This window comes from Anguilla anguilla, chromosome 14 (assembly GCF_013347855.1).
Source record: "Anguilla anguilla isolate fAngAng1 chromosome 14, fAngAng1.pri, whole genome shotgun sequence".
NCBI classification, from domain to species: Eukaryota; Metazoa; Chordata; class Actinopteri; order Anguilliformes; family Anguillidae; genus Anguilla; species Anguilla anguilla.
The window spans coordinates 3,505,709-3,530,802 of NC_049214.1; the positions used below are offsets into that span (position 1 = coordinate 3,505,709).

The 25,094-nt window shown below is 47.8% G+C and overlaps 1 protein-coding gene across 2 annotated transcripts in view; it reads right to left on the reverse strand.

Annotated features, from left to right (window-relative positions):
* Positions 1-285: 285 nt before the first annotated feature.
* The window catches only part of dnai1.2 (dynein, axonemal, intermediate chain 1, paralog 2), a 41,315-nt gene continuing 16,506 nt past the window's right edge, over positions 286-25,094 (reverse strand). Inside the window, exons 18-21 of one of the 2 annotated variants that reach the window (XR_004762175.1) lie at positions 21,738-21,837; positions 10,004-10,189; positions 613-761; positions 286-569 (exon numbers count right to left, since the gene is read on the reverse strand). Coding sequence is in view for 1 of the 2 variants with exons in the window: in XM_035389803.1 (XP_035245694.1) it covers positions 663-761; positions 10,004-10,189; positions 21,738-21,837 (385 nt within the window). In the remaining variant the exon portion in view is untranslated. Of the gene's footprint in view, positions 762-10,003; positions 10,190-21,737; positions 21,838-25,094 lie in introns of both variants that reach the window. The other variant, XM_035389803.1, reaches the window with a different exon arrangement.

Sequence of the window (25,094 nt, forward strand, 5' to 3'; positions counted from 1 at the left end):
CCCTTTTTATTCTTTTTGTATTTGACAAATAAAAATAATCTCCTGGACAGCTCTTCTTATTGTTTGGATTTTGTATATGAGAGGCCAGATGCCTGTGTCACATGTCTGTGTCAGATGCCTGCATAAGATAGCTGTGTCAGACACCTGTGTCATATGTCTGTGTAAGACTGCTGTGTAAGATGGTTCTGTGTAAGATTGCTGTGTCAGATGCCTGTGTGAGAACTGTGTCAGTTACCTGTGTCATATGCCTGTGTGAGACAGCACTGTAAGATGGCTCTGTGTAAGATGGTTCTGTGTGAGATTAGATGTCTGTGTTGAATAGTTGTGTCAGATGGCTATGTGGGCTGCCTGTGTGAGATGGTTCTGTGTGAGATTCCTGTGTAAGATGGTTCTGTGTGAGATGCCTGTGTAAGATGGTTCTGTGTCAGATGCCCATGTGAGAGCTGTGTCAGTTACCTGTGTCATATGCCTGTGTGAGAGCTGTGTCAGTTACCTGTGTCATATGCCTGTGTAAGACTGCTGTGTAAGATGGCTCTGTGTCAGATGCCTGTGTCAGAGCTGTGTCAGACAGCTCTGTGTACGACAGCCCTGTGTAAGATGCCTCTGTAAGACGGCTCTGTGTAAGACAGCCCTGTGCCAGATGCCTCTGAGGGGCTGCAGCTCTAGGAGGTGTTTCCCGGGTCCCTCAGCAGGCTTAGCAGCTTCTCCATCTTGGCGATCTCCACCTCGGGGCCCTTGGGCACCTCCTGCCCCTTCTTCTCCTGCACGGGACACAATGGAGAGCAGCTCCGTGTGAGCACAGGGCAAAGAGAGCGGATACAACCTGCACATGCACACACTCACACACGCGAAAACACAAACCTGACAGTCATCTCTCTCTCACACACACCCTGTTATCTTGCACTCACACACACCCTGTTATCTTACACTCACACACACTCACACACACCCTGTTATCTTGCACTCACACACACTCACACACACTCATATCTTACACTCACACACACACACACACACACACACACACTGTTATCTTACACTCACACACACACACACACACTTATCTTACACACACACACACACACACACACACTGTTATCTTACACTCACACACACTGTTTTTATCTCTCTCACACACACACTCACACACTCACACGCACACACACACACTGTTATCTTACACTCACACACATTGTTTTTATCTCTCTCACACACACACTCACACACACTCACACACACGCACACACACATACCCACACACTGCTGTTATCTCTCTCTGACATACACACATACACACAATAAATTTCCATTAACATACATTTACAGTTTATGCATCCTGACTGTCAATTTGCAATTTTGCCAAGTCGAAAATAAGACTGCATGAAATTTAATTGATATTAGCACTTCGCCAAAGTGAAATAATGTGAAATAAATAAACTGTTCTAAAAGGAAGCAATGAAACTGACATAAATCTAATCAAAATTAAGCAGCAAGAAAAGACACCCATTCTTATTTACACACGCAGCTCGGGCATGCTCAGTTCGGGTGACGCCACTTTTCTGAACAAAAGCCTGTTTGGCAACACCAGCTGTTTGGAGTCTGGTACAGCACTGTAGCACTTTAACACAAATTTCCCTCCCTAATGCACCCAAATATAAACGCGTACACATGCACACACACACGCATTATCACAGGGTTTGGGACTTAATGAATGAACATCAGATGATTGTCAGTTTCTTTGAGTTGGTTACTGTATAAGCCCTTTTTTGCAATGACTTAAAATGCCATTCCATCATTTATATACTCAAAGCACGTTCTTGTAAGTTTTATAAATTATTCCGTGAAGATGTAGAGTGCTCTTCTCAAAGGCACAGCTGTTCTACTCCCATGATCCTTTTGAGCCTGTTCCGGAAAGCTAGTCCAAAAATAGATTTGGGGGCAAGGTTCTGCTGCGATATCAGCCTTGGTTTGCTGGCTCCAGACGTCTAGATGACTAACCAACACACCGGGGTTATCTGTACTATAACCAGAGGAGAGGGAGCACTACAGGGACCATTTCCTGTCCCAGCAAACCAAACCTTCAGGGGGCAGTTGGTGTGCAACTTAACACACATCCTGGGACTCTTCAGCAAACAACTGATTCTTGCTTGCTTTTCAAATAATAGACAGAAGCTTTTTTTTTTAACTGCATAGGGAAATTACAGCATTTTTAGCACCAGCCTATGTGGTGGAGCAGAAACGACAGGAACACCGGGAAGAGCACAGCTGAACACCGGGAAGAGACGTTCCCAACGCTCCCGGAATAATAACGTGGCGCTCCGGATCATTCCGACCCAGCAATGCAGGGCGGGGCGGGGCCTGGTCCCGGGCTGGATGGAACTCCGGTTAAGATTATTATTCCCACCTTGAGCTCGCCTGTTTACGTCTCCGCAGTTCAGGGGTGGGGTTGGGGTTTGGGGGGAGGGGTTGGAGGGTTGGAGAGTTGGGGGGGTGGGGGGGGGGCTGGTGCGGGCATGGGCGCGGGGTGTGGGGGGTGGGGTGGGGGGTAATTATATAAAGAGCGTGCTGACGCAAGGTGCTGACGCAGTTTCTTTCTGCCGATGCTGTTTGTCTCCGGGTGAATGCGACGAGGCTTGTTTGCGCAGTGATTAATGAGCCTGCTTTCTGACTCCAGCGCAGAGCGGCGGGCCGCCGACCTCCTGCCAACAGCCCTGCGCGCGCGGCTCTCAAGATAATCACATCTGATGGAACAGCAATGGGTTCTGTGAGCTGATTGGGCTCCGTGGAACAGCAACAAGTTTTTATTTTTTATTTTTTTTTTAACAAAAGAAAAATGCAGAGTCGCTGACTACAAAACCCACACATTCATTTTCCCCCGAATTTTCCCCCTATATTTGGAAAGGCCGGTCGTGCCCGTACACCCGTCTCTCTGGCGCAACGCCATCGATTAGCGAGAACGGCGGGCGGGAAAGCGCTGAAGCGGCTGCTTATTTTCGGGGGATCACGTGTCCCGGCTGAACCGCAGGGGCCTGATCGATTCCAGGATTCGCCCTGCCGCTGAAAAACAAGGCCAACCCCCGTGGGGGGGCGGTGTGGCCAATCACGTGTGGCCCTGAGCCGCCTGGCCGCCCAATCAGCATGGCCCGTGGCCGGGAATCACTACTAGACCACTGGGTGTGTTGCACACTTCAACTTGTGTGTTTTTTCAATGTATTTGTGTTTGTTTTTGCTATAGTTACTGGCGCATCCTTACCTTGGGATGTGCAGTTACCTATTTGTAGTCGCGTTTGTGCGCGCAATCCCCACTGGTGATTTTGGGGACAGGGGTGTGTAAACATTCGCTGAAAGCCTACAGACTTCAGAACATGAAGTACAGAACAATTCCAAACACTTGTGTGAATAATCTTCAAACCCTACATGCCAGCCAGATCCCTCCGTTCTGCTACCTCAGGACGCCTGGCACCTCCCCCTCTTCGCACCTGCGCTTCCCAAACACGTCTCCCGTCTGTTCTGGCCCCACGATGGTGGAATGACCTCCCCGTGGAGGTCAGAACAGCTGAGACACTGACCCATTTCAAACGACGACTGAAGACTCACCTCTTCAGGCTGCACCTCTCCCCATCCCTCCCTACCCCCCTGTAAATGACTGTAAGCTTAGGGTTGTAACTAGACAGCTGTTTCGTAGGTGACTTAGGTGCATTAACTGTCTTAACTACTGCTTGTATTTTTTCCATAGACTGCGTTGTTGCGTTGTTAGTGTTAATCAGTTTAACCTTCAGGGTCCAAGTTGAACTATGCGGTTGTGCCCTGCACTTGGAACGGTACTTCTCTCTAGGGTTTTCGGCACACTAATTCCTGGTTATGGTTATACACTTTGTTGTACGTCGCTCTGGATAAGAGCGTCTGCCGAATGCCTGTAATGTAATGTAATGTAATCTAACGTGTGAAATGTCTGCAGTGGAGCTGTCTAGCAGCTGACTGAGCCCAAACGCGGGGGCTGCCGACGCAAGCGAGCGCTCGCTACGCGAAGGCAGCAGATTTGTTTTCTTTCGCTGTCGCATCCTGAGAGCTCTGGGGTTTTTTGCGAATTCATCGCGTAGCGCAAAGCGCTAAGGGCTGAAAGCGCCGTCGCGCGCGGCTTCAAACGCACCGCGAGCTATTTACAGCCTCGGCCTTCAGCTGAACCCGGAGACGGAGCTAACCGAACCGAAAAACCGAGAGCTAGCTTAGCGGGAAAAATCACTTCCCCCTGACGGAGCCGGGAGAACCCCCCGTCCCCCCTCCCCCTTCAGGGCCGGTTCCCGTAGACCCCCCCCCCCCACCCTCCCAAGGTGGTTTTCCGCAGTGCCTGGCGCGCGGTTAGCGGCTGCAGGGAGAGTCGCGTCTCTAACCTGCGGCGGTGTGCGCTGGTCCGTACGCTCAGGATACAGGATCAGGTTTCACAAAGCAGGATTATGTTAACTGGATAACTCCGCTGAGTACAACCTGGAACAGCTCTTATTTTTTACTTCAGGCCATTTTCCAGATTTGGGAGGCTTCTGGGTTTTACTCAGCGCCAAGTCATCCAGCTAACTCAGTAATCCTGCTTTGTGAAACGGGGTCTCGTACAAGTTAAAATGTTGAGAGCTGACCCCAGATAAGTAGTCCTGCTCTAAGACCCTGTATGTCAGTGGGGATGGGAAATGGTAAATAGACTGCATTTATATGTAATGTAATAATAAATAAATAAAAACAAATAAATGTAATGTAATATATAGCGCTTTTATCCAAAGCGCTTTACAATTGATGCCTCTCATTCACCAGAGCAGTAAGGGGTTAGGTGTCTTCCTCAGGGACACTTCGACATGCCCAGGGCGGGGGATCGAACCGGCAACCCTCTGACGGCCAGACAAACCGCTCTTACCTCCTGAGCTATGTCGGGGAAAAGGGAAGGCCACACAGATGAGTCTCACAGCAAATAAGCCCATTCGTTTCAAAGAAATCATTCTTCTCACGGCTTTAATGTCGAAAGTGTGAAATGAGAAAATATGAAATCCACGCGGAGAGTCTGTAAAAGCTCCATTACTGCATTCGAGATTCCTTTAATTCCTTTAATTTTCTGTTTTTTTTTCCGAGGCTCGGCGACAGAACATTGAAGGCAATTTGATAAGAATGCGTGCCTCATATTCCAATATTCTTAATAGGGGGAAAGTTACTGAAAAAATCTTAAAACATCCTGGACCATTACACCATCTTCAGCACGACGGCAAAAATGACTTCAAAGCTCAGCAATCGTTCCAAAACTGTTCCTCCGCGCGTTGGCTTCAAAGAAAAAACATGTAACTTAACAACTCATCTGCATTGCGCCGCGGCAATTACAGCCATCGAAGAACCGCCATAAAACTGACATTGCAGCATATCTGAAAAAACCAGAAAATTAACCAAAAGGGTGATTTACTCGACAGCAACGAGGCATAAAGTGACAGCAAGAGCCAGAAATTTAAGGAGCTTCATTCCGCCACGCATTACATTGCAGGCATTTAGCAGACGCTATTATCCAGAGTACTTTTTAACTTTTCTACATAGCATTTGTAATTGCATCCATTTATACAGCTGGATATATAACTGAAGCGATGCAGGTTAAGTACCTCGCTCAAGGGTACAAAGGTAGTGTTCTACCCAGGAATCGAACACGTGACCCTTAGGTTACAAGACCAGCTCCTTACCCATTATACTACACCACCACCCATGCATCCATTAGTCAGACGCAGGAGCCCCAGTGTAGAAGGGTGTCTTTTCAGAGAAGAAGGAGGGGATAAAAAACATTCTATGTCTGTGTGAAGAACTCGACTTGGAATAATGAAATATTGATCTTAGCTTTTTTTGTTTGTTTGTTTGTTTGTTTGTTTGTTTTTTTCGGTTACGAACACGTTTTTTAATAACTCGTTTCTCCCCAACCGACTTGAAGCAGACACTCATCAAGGTAGGTTTAAACCCAGATCAGATTATTGACACACAGAAACGCAGCGAAGAGAGAGCATTTCCCCAGAGGGCCGGATTACATCCGCTGATCGAATGTGCTGAGAAGCTTTTGGCAGGTGCCAGTGCTGTTCTTTTGATCTCTATCCTAGGAGCCTGTTTACCGCTACCTTCGCCGAGTGACAGAGAGGGTGCGGATTTGGAGTCTCGATCCCCATCTTTATCCCCGTCCCGCGGCACACTGGGAAAGGAGCCCAACGCTCACCTTTTCAACAAAAAACAAAAATGTCACTGTTTATCCTTTCGGTCTTCATAAATACAAAATATATCGCCTGAGCAACAGCAGCAGGACTGTGACGTCATCGCCGACTCCAATACAATTCTCAGAAAGGCAGACACACTTTAAAAAAAAATACAATTAATTGTGCTTAATGTTCAAATCAGTTTAACCTTAAAAATTATTGTTTAAGCATTCCTTAAGCATTTGGAAGCATTAAATGGAATCCATGGACATGCTAGTTACACAAGCCTGACTTCGCCCTTTTAAAATGGTTCATATTATAAACGAAAAGTAAGCCTACGTTCAGCACCATTAACAGGACTTAAAAGTAAATCAAAGCAATTAAGTCTAATATTTGGTTGCATAGCTCTCAAATGCTAGTCCATGACCCACTGACATCAACCATCGTTTGGATTCTTCTTGGAAAATGCCTTGCCAGGCCTTCACTGCAGCTGCTTTCAGTTGATCTTTGTTTCGGGGTGTTTCTGTCTTCAGTCTCCTCTTCAGCAAGCGAAATGCACGCTCCATTAGATTTAAATCACGTGACCGACTTGTCCAGTCCAAAACATTCCACTTTTTCACACTGATGAATGCTCTGGTTGTGTAGGCAGTCTGTTTGGGGTCATTGTCCTGCTGTGGGATGAAGTGCTGACCGATGAGGTCGGAGGAATTTCTTTGTACACAGCCAGACAAAAGTCCGTCTGTACGAATTCATCCCACTGCTTGCCTTCCTCTGTTGCATCAGCAATAAAGCCAAGGGAGCCTGTTTCAGAAGCAGCCACACATGCTCAAGCCATGACACCACCTCCTCCATATTTCACACATGAGGGGACGTGCTGTGGATCATGGCCTGTTCCTTCATTTCTCCACTCTTTCAGCTTTACATTGCTCTGGTAAAGGTATATTTTGGTCTCACCTGTCCGTAGAACCTTGTCCCAAAACTCTTCTGGTTATTATTATTATTTCATTTTTTTTGAGAATTCTAACCGGACCTTTCGATTCTTACTGCTGATGATAGGTTTGCATCTTGCGGTGTAGCCTCTATAATTCTGCTGTCAAACTCTTCTGCTCATGACATGCTTGTGATATGTTCATCCCAGCCCTCTGGAGACACTGCTGGTGAGGTCACCAACCATTAATTTAGGGTTTTTCTTCACCGCTCTTCAGATTGGTCTGTCATCGACCGCAGCTGTCTTCCTTGGCTGACCAGTATGCCATTGCAGCGAAAGCATTTTTCACTGCAACCTGCAACACACACCTCAGGAGGTTAAGCCCCCGTATGTGTATATATATATATATATATATCCCATTCCTCCGCTCAGGGCCCTTTGTTCCGTCCCTAAAAGCCGCTTCACGCCAGCGACAGCAGCATTAAATATAGCCGCAATCCCAGAGTTCCAGCGGGAATGCAGAGCAGCGCTACGCTACGCTACGCTACGCGCGGAGCATGAGACAGCAACGAGACGCGAGGCGGCGATTTGGCCGAGGTCGCCGTGCTGAATCGGTCTGTTTTTTTATCGAAGGCACGGAGTGATTAAGCGAGCCGTAGCCGTAGCTTTGACCCGTTTTGAGCTCCGGGATTTAAAAAAAAAAGAAAAAAGGCAAGGCTAAGGAAATCGGCATTGCGTAACAACCGCCGGCTAAGCCTGCCCTACAATAGAAAGTGTGATTGAACGAGAAAATAACACCCAGCATCCTCCATGCTGCGTGGCCGCCATCAATACTGGGGAACTATGCCTTGGCCGTGTACTGCATAAATAACGTCAGGCAGCTGAGCTACACTGGAACAGAAATGAGCTTGTACTGTATATCGCTGATATAAACACTGATATATAGCTGGAATATAGCTGGAATATAACTGATATAAACGCTGATATATATAGCTGGAATATAACTGATATAAACTCTGATATATAGCTGGAATATAGCTGGAATATCGCTGATATAAACACTGATATATAGCTGGAATATAACTGATATAAATGCTGATATATTGTTGGAATATAGTTGATATAAACGCTGATATATAGATATAGCTGGTATACAGCTGATATAGCACCTCCAGTGATAAACATAAATAACCTCATAGCATTCCAGCCCTTCTTCGGGCCGTATTTCTGTAATGATGAATATTCTGGGCGGGTGTGTGAACTGGGCGAAACGAACAGCGGGCAGCGGGCAGCGGGCGGAGCGAGATACGGGCTAAAATCAAACCCGGCGAGCGCAGGGGAGTAAATCAGGCGGGCGGGTGAGCTCCGAGCTAATTTACGCTTTTAATAGCCTACTCACGGGATGCGCTTCTGAAGGGCTAACCCGGAGCGCGGAACGGTGGAAAGACTCGGTCACACGGAACCGTTTCTCCGGTTCGGTTCCGCAGAAGGGCATGCTCGAGCGGCCTTGCACAAGGCGATTACAAACTCCTTGTGCTGTGACCGAAAAAAAAAACACACACTCGCTCTGCACCTCTTATAGCCTGCTGAATTCAAGATTATATCTAATAAAGTATGCTAATTTTTGCGTTTGAATCTACTCTGTATGCACAGCAAGCCGACAGCGGAGGGAATACAGGGAGCTTAATTATGTTTCTGCAGTGCGGACAGGCTACTGCTGAGGAGAGCCTCGACCCCAGACTCTCTATCTCTCGAGTTACAGTGCAATTTCCTGCAACCTAATTCCACCCATCCATCTGTCCATTATCTAATCTGCTTACTCCTTCCTGGTCAGGGTCGCAAGGGGGTGCTGGAGCCTATCCCAGCATGCATTAGGCGAGAGACAGAAATACACCCTGGACAGGCCGCCAATCCATTGCAGAGCACACACTATTAACTCACACCCTCATACCAAGGGGCAATTTAGAGTCTCCAATTAACCTACCTGCATGACTCTGGACTGTGGGAGGAAACCGGAGTACCCGGAGGAAACCCATGCAGAACATGGGGAGAACATGCATGTTGGACGGAGTGTAGCACAGTGGGTAAGGAACTGGACTTGTAACCGAAAGGTTGTAGGTTAGATTCCCGGGTAGGACACTGCCGTTGTACCCTTGAGCAAGGTACTTAACCGAAATTGCTTCAGTATATATCCAGCTGTATAAATGGATACAATGTAAAATGCTATGTAAAAAAGTTGTGTAAGTCGCTCTGGATAAGAGCATCTGCTACATGCCTGTAATGTAATGCAAACTCCACACAGGAAAGGCCATGACCAGGATTCGAACCCGGGACCTTCTCGCTGTGAGGAGGCAGTGCAGCTCCACTCTGGTACTGGTAATGGCTGACTATTGGTTTATCAGCAAAGCGCATCACAGGAAGTTGTGTAGAGTCAACATGATCACACCCATATTACTGTGTTGGGCATGAGTCTGACAAGTGAGCTCTATCGATACGAGTCTGATGTGCCTCCCATATCAGGATACCGCCATCCAATTATGAGGCGGGAGTGTTGCGCGGTGGACAGGAAACTGGACTCGCATTCGAAAGAGAGCACGCTCCCGTTTTGAAGGAGCAAACCCGGCTCGTGGAGCAGTGACGTGCCATACGGCTCAAACCGAATTTAGGGCGTGGGTGGGCCCCTTGGTCGTGCCGTATGGCTCTGACTGAATTTTGAGCCCGGGCCGCCCCAGTCGTTTTTGCATTGGCGCTCTTAACCGGCGAGCCACGGCGGGTGACCTGTGGCGGGTGACCTGTGGCAGGTGACCTGTGGCGGGTGACCTGTGGCGGGTGACCTGCGATGGGTGACCTGCGACGGGTGACCTGCGACTCTCACCTTGGGCTTCTTGCGCAGGTTGGGGGAGAGCTTGAGGCTGATGACGTAGCCGCGGTCGTCGCCGACGACGACGATGGGGTGGACGGGGTTGAACTCGATGTGGGTCAGCTTGGTCTTCTTCTTGGCCACCACGGGCTGCTGGCAGATGGCCTCGTACTTGTTGACGCTCAGGTCAAATACGTGAACCTGGGGAGAGGAGGAGAAGAGAGGAGCTCAGGGGTTTATCTGACAGCGTTTCTGTGTGTGTGTGTGTGTGTGTGTGTGTGTGTGTGTGTGTGTGCGTGTGCGTGTGTGTGTGCGTGTGCGTGTGTGTGTGTGTGTGTGTGTGCATGTGCATGTGTCTGTGCACAGGCATGTGTGCATACAGTACAAATATATATGTATATATATATACAAATATATATTTGCATGCACAAATACACACACACATCCACAAATGCATACACACATGAACACGCGTGTGCGCACGCACACACACACATGCATGCACAAATATACATGCACACACACACATCCACAAAGACACACATACATACACACATGAACACACACACACACAACACACACACTCAGTGGCCTTTATGACTGTTACTGCCTAAAGCTGCACCTATCATGTTCATTAATTTCTTATGCAGTAATGCTAGGTTCCCAGGGTCTATTTGTGTTTGGAGTGTAATAAATGGAACGCGGAGCCAAACACGTACTTTACTGGACGACACTGACGGCTTAATGAGTGGGAATTCAGCACAACGTCACAGTACAGCGTTTTAATAACAAAGCAATTGTTCTCGATGCGATCCACACCCATGTCTCCGGGGCGACGGTTCATATGCAACAGCACAGCAGATTTTCATCTCCCGGTCCAGCACCAGATTCGCTTGGCACGGAGACGGTGTAGTGTGGGCGGCAGTGTAGCGTAATGGGTTAGGAGCTGGTCTTGTAACCTAAAGGTCGTAAGTTCAATTCCCCGGTAGGACACCGCCGTTGTACCCTTGAGCAAGGTTACTTAACCTGCATTGCTTCAGTATATATCCAGCTGTATAAATGGATACAATGTAAATGCTATGTAAGAAGTTGTGTAAGTTGCTCTGGATAAGAGCATCTGCTAAATGCCAGTACTGTAATGTAATGGGACAGTTATGTGAAATTGAAAAACAATGCTTCTGTCTTTCAGGCTGGAATTAGGGACCCAAGCGGGACCGTCGTCTACTACGTGAGAGGTTCTGCCTCGCGTAGTACAGGCAGAAACTCCGGGGATTATCCAGACTAGGCTTGATACGGTGTTAGATACTATGTAGTCTGTAGGTAATCAGAGCACTAATTTAGTCAGGAAAATGGCGAGCATTGCTGGGCTGAATGGCCTGTTCTCATCATTATGTTACGTTACATTACGTTATGTTATGTTATGTTATGCTACGTTACGCTACGTTACGCTATGTTCTGGTATGTTATGCTACGTTATGTTTCTGCACGTGAGGAATCCCACCACGATGAGCAGGTGGCGCTGGCTGAAAGGCCCGAACGGTTTTTTTGGCGGCAGGAGCTGGGGTCCGGTCACTCAGGGCTTACCGCCACGGCTGCTACGCGGCGAACGGGTTAAGAAGCGGAATCGGGCGCCGGGCCCAACGTCTGTTGCCGCGGCTGAGCGCGGAACTGAAGCAGATTGTTAAATGTCGCTCGCTGTGCACGGTCACATGCTCACACCTCGGGGAGTGAAGCCACACATCCGCCGGTGAGATCACCTGGCGTCGCTCGCTCGCCTCCCACAATCGCTGCCGCGTTTTTTACATGGGGAGAACTTTACATGTCGGCTCACTTTTAATCTGATTGGTTATCACGACATCTTCTCCGTCCATCTCTGCCTCGCATCGCCAGCTATCCCAGCATGCCTTGCGGAAGCAAAATGAAATGTAATCTCCTCCGTTCATCGTTCGTTTTCAAACCCGCTTCTCGTCGGAGGACGTGTGGGCTCAGCTCAGTCTCTGGCCGGAGATCACCCGTGCCTCCCACACGGCTGTGCTCCCCTGCGCCTCCCACACGGCTGTGCTCCTCTGGGTCTCCCACACGGCTGTGCTCCTCTGCGCCTCCCCCACGGCTGTGCTCCTCTGCGCCTCCCACACGGCTGTGCTCCTCTGCGCCTCCCACATGGCTGTGCTCCTCTGTGCCTCCCTCACGGCTGTGCTCCTCTGCACCTCCCACACGGCTGTGCTCCTCTGCGTCTCCCACACGGCTGTGGCTGTGCTCCTCTGCGTCTCCCACACGGCTGTGCTCCTCTGCATCTCCCACACGGCTGTGCTCCTCTGCGTCTCCCACATGGCCAAACTCCTCGTGCTGAAGGCCCTCATTAACGAGCCCCATCAGAGCTCGGCCCAAACTGCTAAGCGCTAATTAAAGCGCCTTATTCGCCGCGGTCATTACCCGCGTCCGCACTCGTCCGGCGGAACGCTCGCGCGGTCATGGAAACGAGACGGGAGAACATCGGCACCACACCGGGGCGGGGAGCGGGTGGGGGGGGGGTGGATCGGCAGTTCAGAAGATGCCCTGAATTTGGATTTTAAATTAACCTTTTATTAAACCCTCCCTCAAAAAACTAAATAAATGCGTACAGTCTCATGAAAAAAGTATTTTCCCCTTCCCGATTTCCTTTATTTATTGCGTATTTGTTACACTGAATGCCACTTCTTCCACGCCGCTGTACATATATAAGATAAAACGAACTTACCCGCAGCAAACAGTTTGCTGATGACAGTCAATGTCATTCCAGTATCTGTCCCTTAACCGTGACACTGATGCGGTGCCGTGGCAACAGCAGCAGGCCAACTGGAGCCGCCATGTGAGGCATTATCAGCAGGGTAATTAACCCAAAATTGCTTCAGTAAATATCCAGCTGTAGAAATTGATTATATGTAAGCTGCATGACTTGCCCTGGATGGAAGCGTCAGCTACATGCGTAAAAGTATAGTGCTATATCTTCTAAATAAGCCCTAAATATTTATAGTATCCTCAATCTCTCTCTCTCTCTCTCTCTCTCTTACTGCAGTCCCTGATGTGCTGTTTCAGGTCTATGCGCAAGGAGCTGCTATCAGTTGTGATGTTGATGACAGTGCCAGTCCTGCTCCTTCCTAAAAACCCTTATCAATGCACTTACTGTAAGTGCTTCAGGATTAAGACCGAATGCTAAATGCTTGTGTGGAATGCAAGCGTAAGCCTGCGCATTACTACTTTAAATCTGTCCTCTGATTACACTGTACAGTTGAAAAAGGGAATTACCCACTACATTAAAAAAATGCCCGTCTGTCTGCGTTGAGCATTTCATCCTGAGATGCCGGACAGATTGGGAGCTCCTCCACAGATCGGAAAGGGAGTAAAAACAGAACAGGTGTGGAATGACTTCATCATTGGCCGATTAGCATGAAAGAGAGGAGAGAGGAGAACTGCGTTCATGGCATTGACTCCTCGGTCACCTGAATTAACCCTTTAAAGAGCTGGACTGGTTTTCTTTTTTTTTCAAAAGTCAGTGTTCCACAACTCCATCTAGTCTGAAAAGTCAGTGTACCTGGGAGCCAATGAGCATGTGACGTGTGAGCGTTTGCCAATCGGAAAGTAGGTGGCTTTTAAAGGTCAAAGGTGAATCCTCCCTCTCTGCTTCGATGACATCGTCAGCCCGATCCCAAATTTAAGAATGAGCGAGACCGAATCCCCCCGGGCTGTCGGTCTTCATTCACGACTCCGTCACGCCAAACGTCTACGCGACTGCGGCGACAAATTAGCACCCTGCCAGCTCCCTGTAATTGGCCCAAATGGCGGGTTTTCACTGGGAAAGGACCACGCCCTCCAACGGGTGGCGGAATGCCAGGCCCAGACACGTGATTTTTTTTCATTGTGGTTTTTTAAAAATTTCTACCACTGCTTCAAAATCGATTCTGTACATTGCAGTCAATTCAAGTCTTAAATCTATGTAAAATGTGTAATCTATGAAAATCTCTTAAATCGCAATAAGCAGAATAAAAATATTAGCATCTAATTCTAGGCTAATTATGCAGGAAACATCAACCTCTGTCTGAGGGGGAAGGCGACTCTTTCATTCCATGCCCAGCTCTCTCCTGAACGTGTGCAAAATCCATATTATATATTCATATCCTCCTAAGACCCAGCAATTCATTTTTGTCCCCTGTAGGGGACACAAGCCTCTGGTCTTAATCTCAAGAACCATGTATTCTACCATGCTGAAATGTACACAACAAGAGACATTTCTATAAAAATAACAATTTTTTTTTTGTAAATAATTTTACTGCACGCTTGAATGATGTCAAAAAATATAAAATACTAAAATACATTTTTTCTGTCGAAGCTCAGGAGGTTACAACAGTGCTCAAAGACTTGGGTTACTACTGTTCCACCTGGCTGAAACCTGACAGAATATCTGAAGTGCCACAATGTGTTTTAGTCTGCTGTTTTTGTCACTTTTATACTCTGTTTTTATGTAGATATAAAAGTGAAAAAAAAGCTAAGCAAAACCAGACAGCCTGTCATTCTGTCTGGATGAAAACGTGACGTATGGCAGCGTTTAGAAATTACTGTTTCAGCGCACGCCTGTTCAGAAGTACAGCAGCTAGCGCTCAGCGGAGAGGGTGAACAGGGAGCGTCACACTGCTTTACATTACATTTATCTGGCAGACGCTATTTATCCAAAGCGACGTACAATAAGTGCATACCGAAGGTCATTGGAACAACTACAGGACACAGGTCCGATAAGGAGCAATACTCATTATTTAACAGTTTAATCCATAGCTACGAACGCATTAAGTCCAGTACACACAGTGGGGAGAGGCTCGGTCAGAATGTTGTGGTAAGTCAAACCAGGATGAGGCATGACAGCGAGCTGCAGCATCAAAGATAACAACACAACACAAGTGCAATATGAGTGCTGGACGGAGATGTAATATTTCACGCTGGATGGCTGATGAGCTGGGCCAGGGCAGGAGCTTCATGCCCGGCTGCGTTAGAACTCCTGTGTTCCGTCGCGAGCTCGGGGGGTGGGGGGGGGCTGTAGGGGGGATGTGGGAGATGTGGGAACCGGGGGGAGGGGGGGGGGGGGGGGCTGTAGCTTGTGCCGTGGCAGGGCAGGAGCTTTATGCCTGCCTGTGTCAGAGCGCCCGTGTGAACTCCTGTGTTCTGTCGCAAGCCGGTGGGGGGGGGGGGATGTGGGAACCAGGGGGTGGGGGGGGGGGGTGTGGGAACCAGGGGGTGGGGGGGGGGATGTGGGAACCAGGGGGTGGGGGGGGTGGGGTGGGGGAGATGGGGCTGTGTGGGATGTGGAAACCGGGAGGGCGAGGGGCTGTGGGGGTTGGGGATGTGGGAACTGGGTGGGGGGGGGGGAGAGCTGTGGGGGCGGGATGTGGGAATGGGGGGTTGGGGCGGGGGGGGGGGGGGGGGGGGTGCCTGTGTCGTGCCAGAGGCCTCTCTCCGGAAACAGAGCGCGACCGTACGCGTCCTCGTGTTTAATTAAGGGCTCCGTCGCGGCAGATGGCCCGCCTCGTCGGCAGAACCGCTCGAGCGGGAGAGGTGGGGGGTGGGGGGTGAGGAGGGGGGGTGGGGGGTGGGGGGAAGAGGGGGGTACCGTACCGGTAGAAATTTCTCTTCCATCTGCATCCGCAGTTACTGTGCCTGAACCAGAGCAATCCGGATTACATGTATTTCTAAATGCTAAATTTAATAGGACAGAAACGGGTGACAGTTTACTTGAAGCCTGACTAATAAGAATGTAAGCACATTATAACAAGCTTATAACCGATGTCATACACGTCATAGCGTACGCAGGGAATTTTGCACAGGAGAATCACAGAACCGCTTTGGAGTGATTGCTGCATACATTTGACGGTGATACACAATTGCTCACAAGCTTTGCTCTGCTGTCAGGACTGAGAATGACAGATGTGTGTCAGAGGGAACCCTCCAGATCTGAGCAATTACTGTCCTCTTTCCAAACGTCTAATCCCAGCCACAGGTCATAAAATCCCAAGAGACTAACTCTCAGCAGAATGAATATCAGCTTGGACAGGATTTTAAATGAAGCTCAGACTGTCATAGTAAAGGCTGGGGAAAATGACATCATAAACGGATATTAATTTTTAAAAACTCTATTGCTTTAATTGTTGATCTGTGAAAGCCTGAGCGTTAGGCCTGATGAGTGGTTCAGAAACAGATCTCGCAGATGCCAATGGTCATCACAAAAGGGTCACATGTCAGTTTTTCCTGAGATTGTCAAATGTGTTCCCCAAGGCTCAATTTTCGGCCCCCTTGTCATTTCCACTTGCATAAATGATCTTGGTAAGGAAATATAAACGACGCTGTATACGCTGATAATATTGTTGCTTATACATACTGTACAGTCTTATCAATTATCAGGCTGTTTAAGAGGTCCTTGGCATGCTGGCTATCATGGCCGGCTGCTTAAATAAATTCCCAGCCAATTTATGTCAGCATTTTTTTTTTTTTTTTTACATTACAGGGCTCAAGGTTCAGTAATTAAAAGGGCATATGGTTAGATGATAAGATGCCTTTCAAGGTCTCCTAAGAAAGATGAAAGGTAAAAACTGAAAAAAATATAAACTGAAACTTTTTACTTTTTTTTTAACTTCCAAAACAAATGATCTTTCTCCTTTCTGACAAATAAATAAGTAAATGAATAAAAAATGGCTCCAGGCTCCTGTCTATCGATGGTTATGGTGATCTGTTGTATTTTTGCGTGCAGCCTCCTCTGCTCTTATCTCAGGTTTTCACGCTTCGTCGCATTTTAATGCCAACAAAAAACTTTCTCACGCGCCAGTGGACCTTCTTGCCCATTTGCAGGCAGCGGCACTCTTGTGTTCCTTATCTATAAATCAATACCGAGTTTAACAGCCTCTCCACCCCGGGAGTCTCATTCATTTCAACGACTGGAGCGATCAGCCCTCTAAGAACGCGCTCTTTAATATTCCTGCGGTATTCACAGTTTTCGGGAAAAATTGCATTTTCTCCTTATGCACCCCCGAACGCGAAACAGCTTACAAAAACAAGTTTTTAAAGCTGGAGGCACCCGGCGTCCCCGGGTAATTTTAAATCTCTTCTTCACAGCGCTGTGACTGAACGAGCGTAATTGTTTTTCATGATGAGAATCTGATTTCTTTGGGTTGCAAAAAAAAAAAACTACTCTCAGGGTTATTGTACGTTTGTGTATTGTCTTTTCTGAATTCTATTTAATGTTTGCTGTGTCGGCCAGGTCTCTCCTGAAAAGGAGATTTAATCAGGACCTCCTGATTAAATAAACGTTAAAAAATAAATCATGTTTTTTAAAGTGTTATATCGACCTTGTGGCCACAATTCAAGTAAAGTGCAATGAAGAAAGAATAGACATAAGCCTGGATTCAATCAATATCCGTCCTTAACTTTAACCCACAAAAGAATGCAGGCACACAAACCATGCGGGATTTCATTTTGGCGAATGCCGAACTCACCAAGTTTTGTGTTTGTAAAAAGTAGCTCTAACATTCGCATATAGCTGTGAGCCAAAGGACAAAAAATAGAATAGATAAATATCAGGGCTGGACAAAACAGGAAGACCACATGGAATAAGGACTGTAACTTTGATGTAACCAAATCCTAATTACAAAGTCAGCTACACAGCTTGGTCATATTAGGCTGAATGCCAATTAGCAGTATGTGTCAGCTATAAACGAGCTCTGTAAATCAGCACTTTTAATTGCGAGTTTCTAAAAAGGGCAAATAATTGGTGCCAAAATTGCCAGTAAATCTGCAGATTTATTTAATGTCCATCCACTGTCCCAGGGCAGGCTGATAACACTGAACACACTGATAACAACACAGACCAGACAAGATAGTCCTTATTCCTGACTTGTTTTCGTCTCCTCAGCCATGTCCAAATACCATAAGAACCTTTCTTCCTATCTCCTTCATCTCCTCATCTCCTCGTGATACAGAGAATTTGAACTAGCTGCAGTGACAGGGAATGTTCCCATTTTTTATTTAAAAGGTGGGAGGACAGCCCGCCCTCATTGTGTACCGTGTCACTTTACTCACACAGGGGGGAGAGTAGTGAGGGTAATGGATAAAGATGGAGACACGTGACAGAAAGCTATGTCATGGTGGCTGAGCGAACCCCCAGCTGCATGGAGGACATCGGATATGGGTTCAGAGGTAGACTGTGGATTGCCGCCACACGGTCTCCCGGTGATGGAATTATTTAATGGACGAAGAAAGAAAACATGATCCGTGTTTGCTGAAGTCATTTTGACTACAAGTCCCAGAATGCCTTGCTTCGAAGGAGTTCTGTAAGGGTGAGGGAAGAACTGGTGCATAAATAAAATGAAGGAGGGAAGGAATGAAGGAAGGATGTGTTTTGTAAGTGTAAATCACCAAGACAGCCCTTCTTTTACCTGTAACGACATCATCCGCAAACCCCACTCTCCTCTTTAGCAGAGTAAACGAGGTCGATGTCTCAGTCAGAGCTCATCAGAGACATCGTGAATAACGGGACGCCCGTGATGTCATATCCTGCCCAAGTCTCGCAACTTCCTGATTTTTACCTCCTCGTTTTGTCTCGTAACGAACGGCTTTATTTGATCCGAAGGGTTCGGGGCGTGCCGTTGGGTCCTTGCCAGGCTGCGTTTTCGCCCTGCTCGATCTCGGAGAGCACTTCCTCTCCGCCACCTGCAGAACAGGCCCTGGAACGAGGCCCACTCGATATCCGAGCCTCGGCACGATCGTTTCACACGGCTCGTTTCGTTTACCCGCGTCGACAGCAGAGCGCAGAACGCAATCTTGCTCGCCGATAAATCGGACGGTAGCCCTCGTAGCCGTTTCGCAACGGCAACAGAGTCGACTGCAGCAATAAACAAACCGCTATAAATTTATAGCTGGATGGTAATTTAACAGACAATTAAACGAGACGAAACGAAAAAAAAAACAAGAGAACAGAGCAAACGTCATCTTAATCAGCAGCACCGATTACAACAGTGCTCGACACCCACTGGAGTAATTACAACAGTTAAGAGCGCAATGAGGCGCTAAATTGAAGCACCAGCTATCTGCCCCAAAATCCATTTTAGGAATCAATTTCTAATGTTAGAAACACTTCCCTTTTCCGCCCCCCCCCCACCCCCCGCCCCCCCCACCCAGAAAGAACCTCTCTCTAATTCGTTTAACAAAATTTCGCGAAGCGCTGCGTCATTCACGATCGACCCTTGTACGGGCTTTTCTGAGGACGGAGGTCGTTTTCTCCGATGTGGATAATGGACCGTGACCGAGCTCCAGTCTTTGCCAAAGTGCTTCAGGAGGGGGGCGGGGGGCGGGGGGGCAGGGGGGGGGGGGGGGGGGGGGGAGTAGGGGAAAGGGGGCTGAATTAAACAGAACCTTCTCCCAGGGGGGGGGGGGCAGAATTAAGGATCATGAGACAGTGGACAAGATCTTGCTTCTTTCCTGAAGTTTCTCTGCGGCTTTTAAGACTGCGATTTAACAGGATCATGAATTTTCCCCTTAAGCCTTATGGGGAGGGGCACAGAACAAGGGCAGATCCCTTTCAGGATTTCCTGCAAACGTCTGCTCTTAATGAGCACGAGCAGAGCTCACTGTCAGCGAATAAAAAGTGAAAGAAAGATAAACTCAAATTAATGTGAACTCGTCCTTTCCTCATCAACGTTCGGTGGAATGGACAAGTATCGTTTCACGTTCTGTGCAATATTTGGAGGGATTTTTCCACCCATGCCCCAGAACTCCTTGGTATCAAATGTAGCGCCTTGTTCATGTACCGGTAATTTGTAATGAACTAGTTTGGAAGCACAGTACTGTATTAATTAGTCTGGAAGTACAGTACTGTATTAACTAGTCTGGAAGTACAGTACTGTATTAACTAGTTTGGAAGTACAGTACTGTATTAATTAGTCTGGAAGCACAGTACTGTATTAATTACTTTGGAAGGACAGTACTGTATTAATTAGTTTGGAAGTACAGTACTGTATTAACTAGTCTAGAAGCACAGTACTGTATTAACTAGTCTGGAAGCACAGTACTGTATTAACTAGTCTAGAAGCACAGTACTGTAGTAATGATATCAGACCCTTGAGGCTTTCATTGTAAGCTTTGAATGTGTACAGTAACTTGCATTATCAGAGACAAATGCTGTTATTTTGCTATAAAGTCAAGCGCAAAGTTCAGTAGGCGTTGTCTGATGCAATCCGTGACTGAGCTGTAACTGTTGGCAATAACAACAACTGTAAATTGGATGTAATTGATTTTCCTCGCAAAGCAAACAAACTGTGCAAAACATAATGGTCTCTGTCATCTGTTGACTCATCTGTGTCCATATTGTCTTTGCGTGTGAGTCAGCCGCCAGTGACTGCTCAACTCCCCCCCCACCGACACACCCCCCCTGCCCGCCCCCCTTGCTGATACAACACTTACAAATCAAAAATGAGCATATCAGAAAATCTAAAATCAGCAGGTTTGCTGCATTACCTGCATGATACAGAGGTCAATAAACACAGAACCAATGGGAAAGGATCTAGGATTTTAGGATCTAAAAAAGATAAAAAAATAAATTCATGAACACGGACACACGTTTAGAGAATGTGACCCATAATGATTTCAACCTTCATTACCATCTACATCACCATGGGGTCACTGTAGGCACTGGACTGTTCATCAGCTGAATCCTCTGACTAATTACACAATTAGTGATTGACTGTGACCCTCACAAAAAGCACTTAGTTGATGTACTGCAATAGCTCGCAGTGGATGAGAACACAGGGACGGAATGTAAAAACACGAAAAAGTCTTTGAGCCCAAAAGGAACCCAGCGGTGTCAGCCAGGGAAGATGAAACATATAAATTAAGCGAGAATGTTACGCTCAAAACGCAGCCTAATTATAGTCCTCCGAGCTACTTCCATTTATTATTTACGAGCCAGCGTAACAAGCAAGGCTACAAAGAAGCTCAGTACCTCTGCAGACTCTCTGCATAATAACAGAGTAAGCAAGTCATAAAGTTGGTAAGCTGACGTCTCTGCTCATCTACTTCTCCCATGAGTGTGGAAGACTCGGCTGCGGTTTGTAATTGCGCTATAAAGTAAAATAGGTAGGAGTCAGCATCAGCAGATATATTTAATGTAACCTTTATTTAGACAGGCTAGGTTGAATTACAGCAACACCCTCGTGAGGCACGTCTTTGGGTTGTACCCCGGTGGAAACCCATGCAGCCATGGGGAGAACATACAAACTCCATGCAGAAAGGCCCTGGCTGGGGATTCGAACCCGGGACCATCTTGCTGTGAGATGACAGTGCTATGCTCTGCACCACCATACCTCCCCCAATAGCGATATCAGTTACTGTCATTAGATGCTCCTGAAGCATTTTTGAGAAAGGGAAACACGAGTGCATCGTTCTGCAAGTATTTTTCTCTGAACACGTGACGTGCGGTATGATCAACCTTTGTGGATCCACCTCTCCCCATCTGTCACGTCTGTGATTGACGTGGCTTCAAACTGACGTTTGACTGAACAAGGACATCTCAAAAAAAAAAAAAAAAAAGAAGAAGAAGCCAAAATACACGTTTCCTCGTTTTCTCCGTTCCTCGCTTCCTCCACTGGGTGGAGCTAAGGAGGCGAGGAAAGGACGCAAGGAAAGGACGCAAGGAGGTAAAATGAGCGCGCTGCAGGAGGTCTGTGATTGGTCCCCTTACCTTTCCGTCGGCGGTGACGGCGGCGAACACGGTGGAGGAGTACGGCGACCACGCCACGTCCCCGACCGCAGAGTTCAGGTCAAAGGTGAACATGGGCGTGCTGCGAACACACGGGCAGTGTTAGAGGGGCAGAGAGGCAGGGGGGGTGGGGGGGCAGAGGGGCAGGGAAGCAGGGGGGGTGGGGGTAGGGGAGCAGGGGGGGGTGGGGGACAGGGGGTAGGGGACAGGGAGGCAGGGGGGTAGGGGGGCAGAGAGGCAGGGGGGTTGGGGGGTAGGGGGGCAGGGAGTGGGGGTTAGGGGGCAGGAGGCAGGGAGGCAGGGAGGCAGGGGGGCAGGGAGGCAAGGGGCAGGGAGGCAGGGGAGCAGGGAGGTTGGGAGTAGGGGTTAGGGGGCAGGAGGCAGGGAGGCAGGGAGGCAGGTGGCAGGGGGGCAGGGAGGCAAGGGGCAAGGGGTAGGGGGTAGGGGGCAGCTTCCTCATTCTAACTCAGCATGCAGAGAAAGCTTGAGCGTGAACGATATGGGGGGTTTTCAGGAAAAGTTATAAACGCCATGTTTGTCGCAGACCTCCTAGGACACAGCTGAGGTCCATGGAGGTCCATGGAATTTCAGTAAAACAAACCCTTGGGAACAAAATCCATTCCACTTGATACTTAAACAGTTCCCCTATTTGTTTTCTTGTGGAAAAACCAGTTCCACTACATATAATAATGATGTGACATGTAAATTTAGTGCCTGAAAGCAGTGTTTTCCATAAGGAATAAATACACACAAGTTATACATCATGTAGCCATTCTCCATTCTGAACCACAGAGGTGTTTCCGGAGGCTCAGAACTTTATTAAGTTAAAAATGTCATGTGGTGAAAATTGCCTGAAGGTAAATCCAAACCACGGAAAGTGCTATTAAAATTTTAAATATCACACCGAACCTCTGAAATAATTACTACATGAGTCTGTTGAAGTGGCAGGGCTTGGGAAATGAGCCTGACTGAGAGTCTGACACACAGTGAACACTGGGGGGGCGACATAGCTCAGGAGGTAAGACCGATTGTCTGGCAGTCGGAGGGTTTGGCGGGGTTTTCAAACCCCGCCCTGGGCGTGTCAAAGTGTCCTTGAGCAAGACACCTAACCCCTAACTGCTCTGGTGACTGAGACTAACAGCAGAATAATAAATAAACAACTTCTTCTTCTTCTTCTGCTTCTTCTTCTTCTTCTTTCGGCTGTTCCCGTTAGGGGTCGCCACAGCGGATCATCCATTTCCATCTCTTCCTGTCCTCTGCATCTTCCTCTGTTGCACCAACCACCTGCATGTCCTCCCTCACCATGCCCATGAACCTCCTCTTTGGCCTTCCTCTTTTCCTCCTGCCTGGCAGCTCCATCTCCAGCATCCTTCCCCCAATATACCCAGCATCTCTCCTCCGCACAAGAATAATAATTAATCAATAAATAACTAAACGTATAAAAATCCTGACAAACTGTTGGCAGTCACCACACCCCCTGGCTTGGCCCTTTCACTGGGAATGTTTTTATGAAACTGTCTATATCAATGGTCTCCAACCCTGGTGCTGGAGAGCTACAGGGTCTGCTGGTTTTTGTTTTCACCTTAAAATCAGCACCCAGTTGAGACCCAAGACACCAGGTGAGTTGAGTTAACTGCGTAATCAGCTGCTCTAATTGATTCATGAAGTCCTGAGTCACCATGAAAACCAGCAGACCCTGCAGCTCTCCAGGACCAGGGTTGGAGGCCACTGGTCTATATTGCAGATCCGTGAGGCAAGTCTCTCCAGGCGTAGATCTCTGCTGTGTTCTGTGCTACAGCGAATTAATTTTTAATGTTCTTTTTCTGAGATTTCATGAATGAGTGAGGCTGATCGATACTGAAACTATCACTGAGGGTCCATTATTAATGTATCTTTATTTCCGTATCTCATAGTCTAGTTTTATGACTGCTGAAATTGGTGCTGCGGGGTAATGCTAAATTATCCTCCTAAGATATGGCAATTAACTTCTGCCCCCCGAAGGGAACACAAGTTTCTGATCTGAATCTCAGGAACCATATATTCTAGTATGCTGAAACCTACACTACAAAAGGGATATTTAAAGCCACTTAAAACACACCAGCAAACTCCTACACTTACTGACGCACTCTGCTGAAATTGAGGTCCAGCTGATATGAATGTGGATAAGGGGGTCTGCTTCCTCTCAGGTCTTCAGTTTAATGCAGCGAGTGAGGTTAAAGTGTTAATGGAGGAGTTCTTCCACCAAAAGTCAAAATAATAAAAAATTTAAAATCCAGGAATACTGCATTACACTCAAAGTCTGTTCAGTTCGTTTTTGCTGTACAGCTGTCCCAAATGGGAACACACGGCATGAAATATACACACATTAAAAAAGCTAAATTTACAAAAAGCGAGGGTTTTGAGTGATGAAGTTATGAAAAGAGATCACCACAAGGGCAGGCTGAGTTCTAGAGCTGCAGGTTTGAGTCCTGACTATGTCTCTAGCTGCCAGTGACCAACAAATCCACAACTGTGAGACCCAGTTGGGTTAATTCTGGCTGTGGTGGGCGGGGTTTCAGTCTGATGGGGGGGTTCCATTGGTTACTGATGCAGAAGCCTCTCCCACCAGTGCGTTAGGTGCCCGTAGGCTACTGATTCTTGTCAGTGACAGTCTCTCCACCAATCAGCTCTCCTGTACCACACCAGCTTGTGCCGTGAACACTATGGCTACTGTGATTCTTGCAGGTATGGTTACCAGTTTGGAGAAATAAAGGGCGAACTCATTAAAATAAAAAGGAAAAAAGGCCAATAGGTGTGATTCACCTTTCTCCAAAGTTACAACATGTTTCCAGTAAATACATTATGCACTAGAGCCCTCTGCTGGTGAGCCTGGGTAGTGCCGCAGAGAACTCCACAGAGACCGACGGTAATAATTAGCAATCATGAAGATTGCAAACCTGTCAGAACAGCTGCATCCAGTCAAATGCACTGCATTATAACACCATCAGCCGCACCTTCGAGTGCGAATAAAACAAGGACGACGGTTAATGAACCTGTCAAACGATTACCCTGGCCGACAAATGGCATCCTGTTCCCCATCGAGAGGGAAGGGGACCCAGATCTAATTTGGCTCTGTGATTTGTGTGATCAGGGAGCGGATGCGAGGAAAGGCGGGTGGGAGTTCAGTATCCAGAAGCGGGGGCGGAATCTGTCCTTCAAAAGCCGAGGGCAGGACGTGCGACTCGGTGGGCAGGGCGTGTGCCAGGGGCCCGGGGTGAACCAGGCTGGCCCTGCCGAAATATTCTGGCTCTGGGCCTCAGCTGACCAGAGCTCTGGAGCTTTTTCCAGGTGGCATCAGCG